We start from the raw sequence: 19,838 nt of genomic DNA, 5'->3' as shown, positions 1-19,838 counted from the left end.
ATAGTTTCTAGCTCTTGGTGGTTAATTACTGTGATCTGGCCTCTATTATTCTAATACCTCATCATACGCATGGATATTAATTAGTTTTATTTCTGGTCACTTATACCAGTAAAACAGTTGGAAAGAAAAATATTCTGATTTATGGTGGTAATTGACTCATTATCATGAGGAACTAGGGCTGTTGCTACATAGTGGGAGTCAAAGGGAATTTGGAGAATTCAGTGGGGCAACTCTTAGTATTTAATGACTGGCAAGTAAAAAGGCAATTTGGGGAAGATGAGGGTTTTTGTTCAACACGAATAAATTTTCAGTTTTGGAAGGTGAATAAATTCTAGAGATCTGTTGTACAACATACTGTCTATAGTTAATAATACTGTATGGTGCACTTAAGGGATTTATTAAGATGGTGATGTCAGATAGCATGTCCTTACCACAAAACTAAATCTAAGACAAACAAAAAGCCAATGGAACGTAAGAAAACTTTTGCAGCTGGTAGATGTGATTATTATTATTATTATACTTTGATGGCTTCATAGGTGTATGCATATGTCTAAACTATTATACACAATAAATATGTGCAGTTTTGGGGGGAGAACATATTAATGATATCTCAATAACACTGTTAAAATAAAAGAAATAAAGGGGAAATTGTAGAAACTATGGCCAGTGAAGGAAATGTAACCAGGGACTTAGCTTTTTTGAAGATAAAATGTAGATGATTTCAGTAGCAGACATCTGAATTATGGGAAGGATTTCAGAGTCTAGGGAATCTAGAGAAAATTGGTGAAGGAGCCTGATGATGAATATCACTTATAATCTTGGAATGAACTAAAGTTTGGGGGACTGCTGCTTCTTCCCTTAACCCTTGCTTATTGAGTCTTACAGACTGTGGCCAGTGAACATCTGGAAACATTAATCTCTGCCTTCACCTGCCCAAAGCTGTGTTTTCTCCTTCTTCTTGTCACTCTCTTGGTTGAGGGTGATCAACAGGATGAAATACTCCGCTCCTTAAGTCTCTCCTGTTATTATTGTTTCTCTTATTTATTTGCTTATTTTAAATATTTTTTGTAATATTTAATGGTACTCTTTGAGCTACTAAACTTTATTACAATGAATACTTCGTAAATTTACCTCGAGTCCACCCTTACTAACCTAAACATGTGTCTCTTCCCTTAAATAAATTGTACACAGGAATATGTAGCATGCTAGTTATGTATAGGACATACAAGATATATTAAGCTAAATGAAATTATTCAAGTTTTTGTTTTACTCTATCCCTTATAATATTTAACCTATATGTACAAGAACACATTTCCTTTTTCATCATCTCTCTCTCTCTCTCTCTCTTATTCATTCATTTCCAGGAAAGATGTCTCACTCAAATATGGAGGTTTTTCTCTGACTAGGTTCTCCTAGAATTACACTTTACAATGACACAGCCCTTGGAGCTTCTCAAAGTAAAAGTCATTTAAAGTTTTCATTATTATTTGTTATTTTTTTCTAAAGTTCCAAGAAGTTAAAATGTATTTACAATTACTAGAGCAAGAGTTGCCCACATATAAAATATAGAAAATATGGCCAAACTTCTAAGTTAAATCTGCACATAAGCCCTATGTAATATCATTGTTCAAGCAAAAGATGTTCTTTAAGCACCAAATGCAAATTTTATGATCTAAATTCACCTAGAGGAAATGGGCAGATAGAGAAAACAGAAAGAAAAAAAAAAAGAACGGTTTTCAGTGTCTCAATACCCTCTGGTCAGATAGGACTTGTGAATTTATTTTTTTAAATTTTTAATTTGTTATATATGACAACAGAATGCATTCCAATTCATATTACCCATATACAGCACAATTTTTCATATCTCTGGTTGTACACAAACTAGAGTCACATCCTTTGTGTCTTCATACATGTACTTAGGGTAATGATGACCATTGCATTCCACTGTCTTTCTTACCCCTATATCCCCTCTCTTCCTCTCCTTCCCCTTTCCTCCTTTGCTCTAACTGAAGTTCATTTAATCCTTCCATCCCTGCACCACCCAAAGCATATTATGGATCAGCATCCTTAAATCAAAGAAACCATTCGGCATTTGGTTTTTTGGGATTGGCTAACTTCACTTAGCATTATATCCTCCAGCTCCATCCACTTACCTGCAAATGCCATGATTTTATTCTCTTTTAAGATTGCTGAGTAATATTCCATTGTGTATATATACCCATTTTTTAAAATCCATTCATCTACTGAAGGGCATCTAGGTTGGTTCCACAATTTAGCTATTGTGAATTGTGCGGCTATAAACATGGATGTGGCTGTGTTCCCTGTAGGATGCTGTTTTTAATAAAAGTCCTTTGGATTTAGACCAAGGAGTTGAATAGCTGTGTCAAATGGTGGTTCTATTCCCAGTTTTCCAAGGATTCTCCATACTTATTTCCATATTGGCTGCACCAATTTGTAGTCTCACCAGCAATGTATGAGTGTGCCTTTTTCCCCACATCCTCTCCAACACTTATTGTTGTTTTTCTTCATAATAGCTGCCATTTGATGGAAATGAGATGAAATTTTAGAGCAGTTTTGATTTGCATTTCTTTAATTACTAGAGATGCTGAACATTTTTTCATATATTTGTTGATCGATTATATATCTTCTTCTGAGAAGTATCTGTTCAGGTCCTTGGCCCATTTATTGATTGGGTTATTTGTTGTTTTGTTGTTAAGATTTTTTAATTCTTTATATATTTTAGAGATTAGTGCTTTATCTGATGTGCATGTGGTAAGAATTTTTTTCCCAATTAGTAGACTCTCTAGTTACCTCACTATTTGTTTCTTTTGCTGAGAAGAATATTTTTAGTTTGAATCCATCCCATTTATTGATTCTTGATATTAATTCTAGTGCTATAGGAGTTTCATTAAGGAAGTTAGGGCCTAATCTGACATGATGGAGATTTGGGCCAACTTTTTCTTCTAATAGATGCAGTGTCTCTGGTTTAATTCCTAGGTCCTTGATCCACTTTGAATTTTGTGCATGGTGAGAGATAGGGGTTTAATCTCATTTTGTTGCATATGGATTTCCAATTTTCCCAGCATCATTTGTTGAAGAGGCTATCTTTTCTCTAATGTATGTTTTTAGTGTCTTTGTCAAATATAAGATAATTGTAATTCTATGGATTAGTCTCTGTGTCCTCTATTTTGTACCATTGGTCTATAAGACTATTTTGGTGCCAATACCATGCTGTTTTTATTACTGTTGCTCTGTAGTATAGTTTAAGGTCTGGTATAGTGATTCCACCTGCTTCATTCTTCTTGCTAAGAATTGCTTTAGATATTTTTCCAGATGAATTTCATGATTGCTTTTTCTATTTTTATGAGGAATGTCATTTGGATTTTGATTGGAATTGCATTAAATCTGTATAGTGTTTTTGGTAGTGTGGTCATTTTAACAATATTAATTCTGCCTATCCAAGAACAAGGTAGATCTTTCCATTTTCTAAGGTCTTTTTACATTTCTTTCTTTAGTGTTCTATAGTTTTCATTGTAGAGGTCTTTCACCTCTCAGGAAAGTATTCTCCCATTCTGCCATGAATAATGAAATTATGATATGCTACTTTTCACATCCTCCTACAGTTGCTTCCAAAAAATGCTTGATGCACCCTTAGGAACCCTTTCAATTTAAGTGGAAAAAATAGGGTAAAATCTACTCTTTTATTATTAACTATCATTCCTCTAAGTGTATTCTTTTTTTTATTTGTTCTTATTAGTTATACATGACAGTAGAATGTATTTTGGCATATTATACTTATATGGAGTATAACTTCCCATTCTTCTGGTTGTACGTGCTGTGGAATTATATTGGTGTATATTCATATGTGCATATAATAAAATAATATCTTATTAATTCTACAATCTTTCCTAGTCCCATTTCCCCTCTCTTCCCTTCATTTTCCTTTATCTAATCCAAAATTCTTCTATTCTTCCCTACCCATCTTCCTTATTGTGATTAGCATCCACATATCAAAGAAAACATTAGCCTTTGTTTTTTGGGGATTGTCTTATTTCATTTAGCATGATATTCTCCAGTTTCATCCATTTACTGGCAAGTGCCATAATTTCCTTCTTCATTATGGCTGAATAACATTTTATTTTGTGTGTGTGTGTGTGTGTGTGTATATATATATATATATATAACATTTTCTCTATCCATTCATCTGTTGAAGGGCATCTATGCTGGTTCCACAGTTTAGTTATTGTGAATTGAGCTGCTATAAACTTGATATGGCTGAGTCTCTAAATATATTCTTCTATAATTATTTGTCCTTGCTGATGTTTTTAAATTCTCTTGAGTGCAAGGAAATATGTTCAGTTGTTTTTTGATTTCTATTACTCTCTGTAAGTTCAAATATAAATTATAACTACAGTTACAGGTGTGCTAATAAACCAAGTCTCTTGGGGAGAAAAGTTCTCATTTTAATGTTTGTCAATTCTCTTGGTGTAAATGTTCTCATTATGGTGATTTCAAGTTAGTGACATGATACCAGTGAACACAAATTGGAAAGAGATTCATACAAAATGACAACCTAGGCATTCCCCTTGCAAACTGGAGAATTCCGACTCCTACACAATATTGACCAAGTTTATGGTATACATGGAACATCCCTCTCATCTATCACTGCTTTTCCAGCTGCTGCTGCAATAAAATTGACTCCTATCACATTTCTATCTTTATTTTCCTTTGAAATTTTTTTAACTCTTTGTTGCAACTCAGTTTTTAAGATTTTGACTGTCTCTTAAATCTAAATAGCTACCACAAGTCCCTTTTCAGGAACCAAATATTTGGAGTCTAACTCTGTAAAACTGCTTATAGGCTCAAAACCATCATTTTTAAGCTTAGTTCTTTGCTTTGGAAAGAGAGATATGTGATCCTTCATGACATTTTTGAAGCCTGAAATTTTATAAAAAATAATGTGAATTTTTTTGTATCTTAGATTTTTCTGTGGAAGAAAACAGATTTTGTTAAATTCTTGAAATACCATTGTGCAGAAAAAAGGTAGAAATTTCTGTTCGAAATTTCCTTGCATCCTACTTCATGATCTTTTCTAGTTTTATAAGGTTTCCATTTCCTGTATCAAATAAGCAAATATCCTTAATTCTTGAAGCCTTTCTTTTGAATGTCTAGCACTTAATAATAACTTCTGCATACATTCTATAAACTATTTTCACTTTTTGTATTATGCATTGTCCAAAGAAACAAGCTCAAGTATACCATAAAAAGACTACTAAAACTTTTAAAGACCTGGCATGAATTCATAGAGGTCTGGGTCTTACTTTTGATATTACAGCTTTTCTCCTAGATGCTTTTGGCAGAATACATGATAAAATTATAAAGAACATGTCTGAGAAGGATTAACCCATAAAGTCCCAAGTTTCATATTCTGCAAATATTTCAATGATAGTGACACAGTGCATTAAATTAGGTTGGAGATCATAACCTAGAACTAATTATATAATTTATTATCATTAATAATATTAAAGAATATTATCACTATTCTTTTCTGAAAGAAAGAATTCTTTTCTAAAAAGAATAGATAACTTTAAGAGCATAAAAATTTATTTCAAAGTTACCATATGTGATACATTTGTTGCTATCTTTAGTTTTTTGGGTGTTTCACAAATGGAAGGAGGGGTATCATGGGTTAAAATCGTGTCTGCCCCAAATTAGTTGCATGGTCTTTGGTGGCCTAAATGTCTCTAAACCTCAATATCTATGTCAGCAAAATAGTTAAGAGTGTCATATATTTCATTGTGATGTTTTGGAGAATAAGTAGAATATGTCCTAAAAGCACTTAGTAGAACACCTAGAATAAATCAATCAGGAAATGGTAGGTGCTGTATTTTTTATGTAACTTCATTATTAATGTTTTCCAATTTCCCTTGCTAGGTTATAAAATCCTTGGGGTAGCATGTCATACTTATACATTTAATGGAAAAAATGAAAATATTCATTAAATATTATTTAATAAGTGAAAAATATGGAAAAAATCCAATCTAGTAACTTGCTTTTCTACAATGAAAATCATTATCAGATTTTTTTCAAATTTAATAATCTCTGCTTATTTTGTAAGAAAATTAAGTATAGCCTTGCGGATCTGTTTTGTTTTTACACTATAGATAATGGGGTTAAGCACAGGGGGCAGCAGCAGGTAAACATTGGCCATCATTGAATGGACCACTTTGGGAGCTGATTGACCATACCGATGAACCAAAGATAGGCTTATCATGGGAATGTAGAAAATAGCTACTGCTCCAATGTGGGAGACACAGGTATTAAATACCTTGTACCGTTCTTCAGGGGAGGCAATACTGAGAACAGAGTAAATTATGAATGTATAAGACAGGACAATGCATGGTGTATCAATTCCTGTGGTCAGAATGAGATCAACTAATCCACAGATGCTATTGGCCTGAGTGTCTGAACATGCTAATTTAATCACATCTGGATGGTAGCTGTAGGAGTGGGAAAGGGTGTTCATTCTACAAAAAGACAGAGGCTTAAGGAGCACAAGCAGTGGTACTATTAAAACCACAGCACGTATAATCACTAGGAGACCCATCTGAATGTTCCTGGAATTAGTGAGAATTGTAGTGTATCTGAGAGGGTCACAGATGGCCACATATCGGTCAAAAGCCATAGATACCAGCACCCCAGACTCCATGACAGAAAATCCATGAAGAAAAAACATCTGGACAATGCAGCTGTCCAGACTGACTTCAATTGAGTCAAACCAGAGGGTTCCTAATGTTGTGGACATTGTGGAAAGAGTCGAGCCCAGATCTGTGGCTGACAGAATAGAGAGGAAATAGTACATGGGCTCATGAAGACTGTGCTGGGTGCTGATGACTAACAGGATCATGCTGTTCCCAGACAGGGCAATGGCATAAAGGCAACAGAAAGGAATGGAGATCCAGGCCTGGGCAGACTCTAGGCCAGGAATGCCAGTCAGTGAGAAGGTTGGAAATCTGGATGTCAAGTTACTGAGGATGTCCATGTTGTCCTGGATTTGTAGCATTTCTCCTTACAAGGCTCACATCCTGTAGAAGTAATAAATTACATTGTTATGTAGAAATATTTAGAATTATTTGCATTAAGAGTGTTATTTAAGGTAATAGTGTATGGTTGAAAAAACTAAATAAAATAATAATAATTTATCATTTATAAATAGGGACATTTAGCCAAGGTATAAATACTTTTAGCATTAAACATAAGGAAAATATGTTGATATAACTTTCCATGTTTTTATGATAATGATTTTATAGCCTTTTAATCTTCATATGATTCTATGAATATAGACAGTTAAGAAAAATCAGGGGCTGTGGATGTAACTCATGGGTGAAATGATAAAACCCATGGCCCTGTGTTTTATCATTTCACCCAGGACCTCCAAAATAAAAAGGTAATATCAGTGCATTCTATTTTGAATGTAACATGTAATGAAATAAGTAAGAGAAATCCACTTACAGGCATCCATAAGTCTCAAGAGTCCCTGCAGATGTCAATCTTTAGGCACAGATCTCCAGATTTTGCCAACAATATAGGTTTAGAAATTACCATTATATATGTAACATTTTCATCCAACAATATTGATGGATATCCTCAGATGGCAGACTATTAAGAGAAAACCAATGAAGATAACTCTGTACAAATTTTTGAAAAAAGACTGTATGCATCAAAGTCAGATGAGACTAGAAGCTTTATGGGGAACATTACAAACCAGGAGAACATGGCAGTGTGACTGGTATTACATAAACAACATTGTCAAATTGCTGAAGCAGTGAATTTTGGGGAAGATTCAAAAAGTAAAATGAGTCTTATGGAATGTTAGTGATCTTAGAAAAAGCAGTTGAACTTGAAGGATAAAATAGACAAAACTGCCATACTGGCTTGAGGAATGCATAGAAATGTAAATAGCGGGAAATGATGTGTTTTTCTCCTGGTAACTTAGCAGTAAAGCAAGGAGAGAAATAAATCATGACTAATGAACCTATGAGAAGATTTTTGAAAGATGAAGAAACCTTTGTGAATGTGTAATTTTATAATGTAAGGTTAAAGACATAGTAGATAATGAGAGATTGAAAATATAGAATGAGAAGGATTAAGTGATGATGGAGTTCTGGAGGTACTTGTAGGTGAATGTAGAGCATGATTGTAATTAGACCTCAAAAAATGAGGATCTTCATTTCCATCAGTACTGTAGAGACACTGGCAAATGCATACTGTGGTGGAGAGTCACGTGAGGGACTTATCACCAATGTCTACCTTTCTCTGTGAGTCACTAGGGGAAGATTTCCTGTTGTCCAGGAAGAATGCAGTGATAGATGCTGGACTCATGATAAGGTAGCAGTCTTCAGTAGACAGGGAATGAGAAGAGTTGTCTGTCTAGAAAAAGAAAAGGTATGGAAACCTGTTCAGATATAAATTTTAAAATAATAGATTTACATTGTTAAATCAATTCTAGGAAGATTTAAATTCCAAGTATGGAAATATTAGTTATTATAAATGTAGTACTTTTCAATCAAGCTTTTAAAAATACTAGGCAGTAGAGAGTACAGTTTACCTCATGAGAGTAAATACCTGTAATAAGTCTACACATAACTATTATTTTCATGTTAGCTTTTTGTATTTCTAGTTCCCTTGGATTTCATTCTATGTGAGAAAAATCTTCCAAGTTTTTAATTTTAAATTGTTAGATAATGTTATATTACAGTGTTTTCTGACTTTTCAGTATGTATGTTTACATATTTGTGATTAGAAAGCAATCAAAATGCAAAGTCAATGCAATGAACCCTTTTACCTTTTTATCAGCTTCAGGTGGAAAGAGGAGCCTTGTCTGTCTTTGCTAGCAGAGAGAAGATATACAAAACCTGTTGACTCATGGATTTTATAGCAAGTTGGGATTGAGCTGTGGTATCATCAGTAAGATGTGGATCTTCCTGGAGCCACAAAGAAACACTGAAACCCCTTTCTCCCTCTCTGTACATCTAGGCAGAGCTATGAAATCTCAGAAGGGTTTTAGCTACTACTTCAAGTGAACAGAAGTCTCCAGAGATATTTGAAATGCAAAGCAATCCCAAACTAACTAAATTATCCATTCACACTGAGCTTTCCATATCAATGTATTCTGTATATGTGAATTCAACCAACCATACATGGAAACTATTTGGAAAAATTGGCATGAACATGAACAGACCTGTTCCTTATCATTGTCCCCTAAACACTATAGTATAACAACTATTTATATGGCATTTTCATTGTATTCAGTATTAAAAGCAATCTAGAGATGATTTAAAGTACACAGTGGGGTGTGCAAATGCGACACCATTTTATATGCAATTAAAGCATCTGTTCACCGGAAGTCATGTAACCAGTTTCCGATGAATATTGAATGATGACTATAAGTGGAAAATCTACTCATTCTTTATATATTCTAGACATCATTCCTCTGTTAGAAGAGGAGCTAGCCAAGATTTTCTCCCATTCTGTAGATTCTGTATTCACACTTTTTATTGTTTTCTTTGCTGTGTGAAAGCTTTTTATTTGATCCCATCTCATTAATAATACTTGGTAATATTTCCTGAGATTTTGGAGTCCTAGTGAGGAAGTCATTACCTGGGCCTGCATGTGAGTGAGTTGACCGTATATTTTCTCTGTACAGCTGCAAAGTTTCTGTTCTAATTACTAGGTCTTTGATCCATTTTGGAAAGTTTAGACATTGTTCTCAACACTAGGAAATAGGACAATTCTTGTCATTTTCTCTGAATTTTAAGTATATTGGGAAGATAGGACAAGAAACTACTGTTGACTGGAAGGTATATGGTGACAATGGAGATTGAGGAAATTTGCATTCCAGTCTCTTAGACCTACACAATAATATTGACTCATAAGGTAGATGATATGTCCATTCTCAAAACAATCTCTCTTCAACTTTGTCTCATGAAGTGGATCAGCTCCTGATCTCCTGATATATTAATTCAGCCCTATTGTGTTCCTGTGTGGAGACACTGGGGTATATAGAAAATACTCAAATACGTATGTATTTATTCTCTTACTTGATATTTTAATGGAGTATAGAGTTCAAGGTGCTGGACTCTTGGGGGTGTTTGGTCTCCCTTGGTCAATGTGGGCTATTGAGTAATGGGGGTAGACTTATTGACAGCTCAGCTATTCTAGGTCCTAAGGAAAGGAGAAGACCCACACCCAAACATTACATTGCTCCTTTATAGAGAAGCCACACACTGGGAGAGAGCTTGGATATCAATGTTAGTTTGATCTTCAGTTAGCTATTTTTGTGTGATTTCTGTTTGTTCGTTATTCCTATATTTTCCTGTTTGGGAAATTTCCATGGCAGAAAGTCTGAGAGGTTCAATTCAAGCACTACAGAAGCCCTCCACGGAGCATTTGGACAGATATTTGAACAACAAAATGGACTGTTAGCAAATTGGTGTGAACATTTTGAGTGCTTATTTAAAAAATCAGAAGTATCACTACTGTTGCCTTCAAGGATCTAATAATCTTAATAAGTTTTATACTCAAATCTTCTGGGATGATTTAAGTAAGTAATGAAATAGTTTCTGATTATCTCTGTCTCTTTGTATTCAAGCCTCTGTGTAAACCTCTCATCATGAGTGTAGGTAGGACCTGTGACTCTCTTGTAAGCAATAGGATATGGCAAAGGTGATGGATCCCATGTCCATGCTTCTCATCCTGTCTTTGGTAAAAGAAGCTGCCATGTTGGGTAGGCTCATATGGCAAAGCCTTAGGGCATATTCCAGCTGTCAATCATCAAGGAGTTAAATGTGACCTTCTCCAGACAATATTTAGTGAGAAATTAAGTCCTTCCATTCTACAAGTACTAATTGGGATTCTGCTCATGACCATGCAAGCTTGGAAGCATGTTCTTCTCCAGTTAGGGCTGAAATGAGACACCAGCCTTATTTTAAGAATCCAACTAAGCCATGCTAGACTCCTGACTTAAAGAAACTGAAAGAGAAAATGTTCATGTTGTTTTAAGGCTACTCAATGGCTTAAAGAAATGTAGCTTGGTTGTTTATCAGCTCTGTGCCATCTCTGGGTGCTAATGGACACAGAAATATTAACATACAGAGTGACATTTACTTCTATTCCAAGTGATATATCATGATTGTTTATGGGGGTTTTCAAAGAATTGAAGGCAAAAATTGAACTTTTTACCCTGTAAGCCTCAACTAAAATACTCCAGGTACATCTGCATATATGATGCAGAACAAAGAAGGTTGTATTGAATTATAAATGAAACTTTCTTAGAGAGCTAATTATTTAGATTCAGTAAGCTGTTCATTTATTTAGTGTACTACTTAATGATTTATCACATACAACTGCAGCCAAGCCAATGATACAGTATAGAGTCAGCAAGATTATAGTTTCTTTCTTTCTTTTGTATTTTATAAGGGCTCACATAGTAAATGTTTTAGACTTTTTCAGGCCATATGGTTCTTAGTCTTAACTACTCAACTTTTTGTTGCAGCATGACCGTGGTCATTAACAATACTGAGTGGTCATGGCTAAGTTCTAAAATTAGGCTTAATTTATAAAATCAGGTATGATGTAAGGTTGGGCAACGGACTGGGCCACAATTTGCCAATCCTGATGTACAACATTACTTGATATCTTCTAGCCCCATCCCAGGAACTTTCCTTTCCTTCACTTAGAGTAATTACTATTTTGATTTCCCACATCCAGATTACCTTTAAATGTGATTTGCTTCCATATTACAATAAGATACAAACATACAAACAGAATAATGCAATATGTATGCTTTTGTGTTTGTCTCCTTTCACGTTATGTATGTGAACTTTATCCCTGTTTCTTGTGGTTCATTTTAATTCTTTAAATTGTATTAATATACCCAGAATTGTTGATTCTTCTTTTTTCCTGGGCACTTCAGTTGTGTTCTGGTTTTAGTTATAAATTATTACACTGCTATGAACATTGTACAAGTTTTAAGAAGCTTATATATAGGCATTTATTTTTGTTATAATCTTAGAGTGAAATTGTTGAGTTCCCTGGGATGCTACCAGACTTTTTTGAAAGAGTGTAGCAATTAACTTTTGGGTCAGCAGAATGTGAGAGTCCTGGTCACAACTATCTATACCAGTATATATATTTTTTGGTACTGGGGATTGAACTCAGGGACACTTGATCACTGAGCCACATCCACAGCTCTATTTTATATTTTATTTAGAGACAGGGTCTCACTGAATTTCTTAGCACTTCACTGTTGCTGAGGCTGTCTTTGAACTCCTGCCTCAGCCTCCCTAACCACTGGGATAACAGGTGTGCACCACTGTGCTCAGCTACAAGTATTTTTTATTCATTTTTAGTTTTAGTTTTTAGTTATATACAACACCAGGATACATGCTAACATAATCACAAAAGTATGGAACACAACTCGCTCCAATTCAGTCCCCAATGTGTTCCTGCCCCCTCCACTCCACCGATCCCTCTTAAATTCATTTACAGTTAACTTCTTTATTAATTTTTTAAAATTAGTATCCTGTGGATACAACTGATTCCAGGACCCACCATGCCACATCCACACATGCACTTACAGAAATTTGGTCAGGTTTATTCCATTGTTCTTCCCTTTTCCTACCCCTTCTTCCTCCTCCTCAATCCCCTTTGAGTACTCTACTAATCTTTGCTCTATTTTGATGAAATTCCCTCTTCTGTTTTTTCTCATTTTCTTTCATTATTAAATTCCTCAACCCCTCTATAGAACCAACATAGATGCCCTTCAACAGATGAATAAATAGAGAAAATATGGTGTATGTATACACAATGAAGTGTTATCCAGTCATAAAGAATGAAATTATGGATGAAACTAGAGACTGTCATGTTAAGTGAAATAAGCTAGTTCCAAAAAGTAAAAGGTGGAATGTTTGCCAGTGTTCTTAATGTTAACCATTCCATGTCATCTGAGTTCAGTATCTGCCCCCATTTTCCTTACTAATGCTGTTCAACTTTTCATATGTTTAATGGCACTTCATAGTTTCTTATGAAGTTTCTCTTCTGGACATTTCCTCACTTTGCCATTGTCCTTTGTTGTTACCGATTTATGCAGCTACTTTTATATACATGACACAAATATTGTCTTCACTTTTACTGTCTTGAAAGTGTCTGTTGATTAGCAGAATTTCCCATTACTTTCTGTTGTTCCTTTAGTTTTTAGTGTCTTACAATTCCATTTAAGAGTCACTAGCTCCAACAGCTAAACCACATTGTCATGTTATTTGTAGAAGCTTATTTATTTAAAAAAAAACACATTACTTTCATTTGACATTGATTTTTTGTTGATGGCTTTAGGTGAAGGTCAAATTAATCCTCAGTTCATAAATGTATAATTAACTTGAGAATTTCATAAGATAAATCACCATTTCTCCATGCCTCTATGGTTCAATGCTTATTATAAATATATTCCATAAATGCATGGTGTCTGTTTTGGACTCTGCCTCATTATTCAGTTTTCCTAATTGTGTGCCCAAACCATATTGTTTCAAGTACTGCAGCTTTAGCATAGGTCCTGGTATCAAGCCGAGTGACAATTGAAATTTATTCTTCTGACTTCATCATGAATTTTAGAATCAACTCATTAACACACATCCACCCACATCCACATATATTTTTGAGGTTCTGGTGGAATTACATTGAATCTATAAGCTGAATTTGGGAGATACTTCATACAACTCAGCACTGAATTGTCCGATGCATGGATGTGGTTTATCCCTCCACTTAGCAAGTATTACTTTAGTTTCAATGATATTTTATAGATTTCAGGGTGGAGGTATCTTACACTTCTGTTAAATTTATTGTTTAATATTTAGTGCTTTTGATTAACATAATGTAAACCTTTACATTTGTTCATTAGTAAAAAAATATGAAAACTAATTTTTATGTTATTATATATCAGAGATCTTGCCAAATCTTTTATTGATTTAAAAGTGTATAATGACTTATTTTTGTTTTACACATAACTTATTATGTTCTCTGTAAATAATAATATTTTCTTTTTTTCTATTTATTCTGTTTGTCTATGTGTATTTTATCTTTTTCATTGCCATATTGCATTGACTTCATCCTCTGTAATGTTGAATAAAATTGGGGTAAAAATAAGTTTATTCTGGCTACTTTGCCTTATAAACACATTAGGAAGTAGTAATTTTCTCAGTTTTTGAAGAGTTTATTTAGAATTGGATCGTATAGATGAAATTGAAGCCATTTGTTCTTTTAGGTCCTTGTTCTCTTTCTTCTTCCATTTCTATTGTCTTGTAAACCTCCTTCTCCCCTATTTCCTTTCTTCCTTTCTGTCTTGGTTTGGCTTATAAGTATGGATATAATGTATGAGATTTTTGAAAACTTCTTATACTTTTATGGCTGTTTTGTTAGATATCCATGTATTTCATACTAATTTTCAAAAACATCAGTGTCAAGGTATTTAAAATTATTTTCATTTACAACTTTAAAAGTTAGAATCTGTAATGATGTCACGTCTTCATGCCAAATGTTGGTGTTGATTATATATATATATATACATACATATATATATACACACATATATATATGTAGTACGTATGTGTATATATAGAATATATATGCTTTTTCTTGATTATAATTGATTCCTTTTGTCTCTTAAACTTGTTAGTCTTTCAGATGAATTTGCATTTCTTTTATCAAATTATGGAGATACCTATCTTTAAAAAAATCTTGTTTTACAGAATTTCCACTTTTTCTTAACACAGGTGTTTAAGGCCATAATCTTCTCTACAAGCACAGTTCTTGCTGTATGTCCACATATTTAATATGCTGTGGAAGAAAGGGGAAGGTGAGAAAATAAAGTCCTCATGGCAAAAAATACACAGGAAGTGGTAAGACTTCATCTGTGCAAGGTGAAAATGGAAAAGGCATCATAAAACCTACCATGGGGTGATGAGATGCACGTTTGTATGTACATGGTTATTATGCCATTTATACCTACATATTGTTTTCTATTTACCATGTTTTCTTCAAATACCATACTGCTTCTGGGGATATTAACAAAGGCAAAACTAATACTATTTTTAGCAAATTCAGAAATGCTATTGTGTTCCTAATGCCAGTTTATTACATGTTGCTATAAAATGAAAAATGTTCTATACTATTTAAAATAAAGCATCATATATCTTTCTTTCTGGGAAATATTTCATAATTTCTCAATTTTGTCTCTCCCTTTATTCATGTTTCTTATCGTTTGTCAGAAGAAATTTTTGTAAGGGGAGAAAAAGGAAGGCATTCAGAAACTGGATAGTGTAGTTCACCTGGAAGTGGCTACACTTTACTACAAAAACTTTCTTCTCCTTTCAGCTCTTAGAATCCTACTGAGGAGTTAAGTAACTGAGGTTCTGTTAGAAACTTGAGCATGCTATCTCAAGACCAGTACATCATGATGCATCAACTTATAGAATTTCTACATATACTTCTCATGTGTACAAGGTCTACACATAACTTCTCATAAGTATGAGCATGTTATTGTATGATAATAAGGGACTCAAGGTTATTACAAGGTAGCCTGAACTAACACAGGGAACAACAGAAGAAAATACTATTTTTAATGATTGCCTCAAATTAGAAGAATGAAGAGAGAATGGTTTTATCTGGAGCATAATTGTGCTCATAAAGGAGTCCACTAATGCTTCGCATTCCAGTTTATCATTCTCTTTTTTTGAACTTCTGTACCTCAAAGGAGTTTAGGTAGTACAAAGACTCCTCCAAAATCTCACTTGTAACCTCTCTTCCCTCATCCCCATCATTCACAACACTTACTCTTGTACACTAACCACACACAATACAACCAGGATAACTCACAACTCAGCATTTAATATCAACATTCCTACCATGATCTTGTGGACTTTGCTTGCTTTCCTGCATTTGAATCCCATGGCTGTTGAAAATGTAGTGGGGTGGCTATGAGAGTGTGAGAGCATCCTTAGACAAGGTACCACCATCTCAACCCCATTTCCTCTAATTTTCTCCATCAGTGCAGGGTACTCCTGCTGGTCCTTTATGGCTAAAACTTCCTTGACTTAGGATGAGGCAATATTATGAGTGTGAAAAAATGTGTTGGAAACCAAGGGACTGAACTGATGAATGGAGGAGTGCTTCTGTATTTTTCTTCTCCTAGGCTGACTCTGCAGATCTGGAGAACCTGCTTAGCAGTCTCTCAGGCACAAGTATATTTGGAGTTTGGTTCTTCTGAAAAGTATGGATGCTCAATGAAGATGGGTGTGCTCTCACCAACTCACCATGTCATGTCTCAGCAACACCATGTCTGAAGACCCAGTCTTCCTTCCACACATTTACCTAGACTGAATGTCTTCCACATCTGGATCTCAGATTCCTCTTCCTTATGAATGCACAGCTCTCCTAGGGAACTGGATGCTCCTGTTAGAGGCAATTCTGGAGCCAAGCCTCTGAGAACTCAGATGAGCTTTCCTTTTTTCTTTTTGAAAACTGATTTTTCTGTTGGAATCTACCTGATCCAATGACACACTCTGTGTCTCTTTTCTTTTTTCACCCTACATAGACTCATACTTCTTATCTATCAACAAAACAACAAAAGCAACAACAATACCCACCAAGCACCCACTTATTCATGTCCAGCATTTGTTCTTTTGTGCTTGTGATTTTGTTCAGTTTGAAGCTTAATTCTTCAGCATGTACACCCGTGATCTTAATTTACAAAGGAGGAAATGGAGGGATTATAATATTAAATAACTTGCTTAAAATAAAACTCTATGGAGTTTGATTCTGGGTCTGTTGACTCCAAATCCTGTGTTCTTTATAGATTGTCATGCTTCAGCTACATGTAGAAGATGGAGCTACTGCCACTGCCTAAGGACCTAAGGACATCTAATTTTTGCTCTAGCATAATTAATAGACATACCACATACTAAAAAACTCCTGAAGAAAGCATGTGTTAGATGGATGCATACAGACAAAGGACCAGAGCTGTGTGATTTGCAAAACAGATTTTGTCTGTTTTGCCCTGTTGTTATTTAGTATGTGAGTTCCTAGCAGACCTTCACATTTAGAAATTAAGTGCTGGATACTGTCTTTATAATTTATTTTTAATCGGCGCATTGTAGATACACATAAAAGTGGACTTCATTGTGATAATTTCACACATGCACCTGACATAGGTTGATTTCATTCTGTTGTTTCCTCCCCTTTTCTGTTCCTCCTCTCTCCCCCTTCTTTTACTCAACTGTTCTCCCTTCCATTTTCTTGAGACATTCGCCCCCCACTTAAAAATTCCTTATTTCTCTCTAGCTTCTTCACATAAGAGAAAACATTTGACCTTTGACTTTCTGTATCTGACTTATTTCACTCAGCATGGTTTCCTCCATTTTCACTCATTCACCAGTAAAAGACATAATTTCATTCTTATTAGTAGGTTGTTATAGTAGAGGGCTGCTTAAGATTGCTGTGAAATAGCTATTTGCATTTTATATTTAGACAAAATATCTAATTGAAGAATGATAGCTCCTAATTTGAAGTGTGAGGATGTTGAATATAAATAAGTAATGGTAGAGATTGCTATGCATCTCTGTGTGCACTCTGTCAAGTTTTAAATAAAAATGATTTCATGGATGTGTATATGTAGGTATGCATGCTTCTGAAGCCTCTTTCTCTTCCGTGTGTCATATTAGGTTGGATTAAGTACTCATGCTTTATTCCTCTCTGAAGATGCAATGCATCTGGGGTCTTTGCTACCATATACTTAGTGCATCTCTCTTGAAGATGCTAGTAGAAAATTACTCATTATATTCTGATTTTTTGACCTGGAATAAATCTATAAAAATTAGGTTAATATAGATTTTCTTAGTATACAAATTGACATTTTAGGGGAAGGCATCTTTTATTGAAGGTAAAAATATGCCTTTGTAAAGAAGAGAAATTCACACTTGATATGTTTCCTAGGTTCAATCAAGATTTATTGAGCATACATTGTGTACTACTTACAGGTTTAAAACTGCAGTCAATGTTGAGAAATATTTAAGAAGATTGCATATGTAGCAAAACAACTTGCCCTATAGAATATGTAATAATCCTACACAGCTATTTCAATAGGCGAATGTATAAATATTGAAAATTAAAATGTACAGCTATGCTTAAGAAACAATCAATGGTAAGGTAGTTGTATTTGAGAGTTTGGGGGATTATCAAATTGTTTGTTGGGTCCTCCTGCTTCACTTTGGAATTCAATATTTTTCACAATAATTCATACATTGAAATGACCTCTCATTCTATCTTCTTTTTTCCAGAAGAAGGGGTGTCATTAATTTTGGGCAGAAGATATAAGCAATGATTATCATATGGTACCAAACAAGGCCATGGTTCTCTTCCTTAAAATGGGGGCTATGTATGAGTGAAGACAAGGATGATAATCCCCAACGAGAACACAAATCAGATTTTGAAATATCTTTCCCTCTACCTACCATCTCTGCTCCTACCACAAATGAACCATGCACTGTTTTCCATGTGCTGCTAGAGGATCTCTACTAATTTTGGTTCACTATTCTAGAATATCCATGCCCATTGTGTGCTGATTCAGAGACCATACACCATGGTCATTATGATCACCATATTTAATAGTTACTGACATTCAAAAACAATTGTGCTAAGGTCTCAAAACAATGTAACTCATAGGGAGGTCTCCCTTCAGAACTTTGCATGGAAGTTTCTCTTCTGGTTCTAATTGTAGTTGAACAGCCACCTTACAGTCATAATATTATAGTGGATGCAGAAGTCATGTATATATTTATTTACATTTATGTTTTCATTCATTTATATATTTAGTGGTACTAGAGATTGAACCCAAGGCCTTGTGCATATTAGGCATATGCTGGGCCACTTCCCCCCAACCCCTTTTTATTTATTTTGAGACAGGTCTTGCTAAATAGCCCATACTGATATTGAACTTGCCATCCACATGCCTCTGCCTTTCAAGTTGCTGGGATTTCAGTTGGGCACCACTTCACTTTGCTAAATCTACATTTTGAAAACTAACACTCCGGCATCTAGGTTGTTTTCCAGCTATTCTCAATCTTTGCATCTCAAAATTCAGCAACTGTTTCTTGAACATCTACTATGTGCCTAGCCCTGATAAAACTAGGGAATGCATAAATAAATAAGGCACATCTTATGCCCTCTGGAAGCTTGTAATATATCACAGAAAGCAACAGAGATGCAAATGCTGAAATTTTCAAGTGAGCATGATAATGATGTTGGTACGAGGTACACTGAAGATACAAGTGTGTGGTTGACAACATCCAAGCCTATGCAGTTTTAGTCACTCTTGGATTGCTACCAGCAGACCTAAAATGGATGAGTTTCTGGGATTAATTTTCTTTCTGGTAAAGGGATTCATAACTCAGAATTTAAGAGTTTTTCTTACTTATTTGGGGTCAACCCTTAATGCCTTGGTGGAATACTTGAATTATTGCTTTTATCATTTCCATTCAAGCTTCTGCCAGATATCTTAGGTCCACTACAAAGCAGCTACATTACTTCTCTGAACATAAGCCATTCTCTTCAATCATTACCTTTTAAATATTCTCCTGAAAGTAATCTTGCTTAAATACAAAAAACATTTACTAAATGGTGTGTAAATGAAAACATGAAAAATAATATTAAATAGGCAGTGCCCTACTAGGGTTTCTTTCCTATAGTGTAAGTAAATTATATCAGGTTTTTCTCAAAAGTAATAATCCATT

At 34.6% G+C, this 19,838-nt stretch overlaps 1 protein-coding gene across 1 annotated transcript; it reads right to left on the bottom strand.

Moving 5' to 3' along the window:
• Positions 1-6,106: 6,106 nt before the first annotated feature.
• LOC124091239 (olfactory receptor 51F1-like) lies at positions 6,107-7,063 on the bottom strand. The gene has a single exon (XM_046442210.1). It carries the CDS (start codon positions 7,061-7,063, stop codon positions 6,107-6,109), a length of 957 nt encoding a protein of 318 aa, XP_046298166.1.
• Between the last annotated feature and the right edge of the window lie 12,775 nt (positions 7,064-19,838).

This window comes from Marmota monax, unplaced genomic scaffold (assembly GCF_021218885.2).
Source record: "Marmota monax isolate L192 unplaced genomic scaffold, Marmota_monax_Labrador192_F-V1.1 WCK01_AAM20220418_F8-fsc00068, whole genome shotgun sequence".
NCBI classification, from domain to species: Eukaryota; Metazoa; Chordata; class Mammalia; order Rodentia; family Sciuridae; genus Marmota; species Marmota monax.
Note: the sequence above shows the minus strand (reverse complement) of the source record. Positions and strands in the feature narration are given on the sequence as shown.

What these genes read in the sequence shown, in the direction of transcription:
- LOC124091239 (XM_046442210.1), bottom strand. Translation starts at nt 7,063, where the DNA reads ATGCTACAAATCCAGGACAACATGGACATCCTCAGTAACTTGACATCC.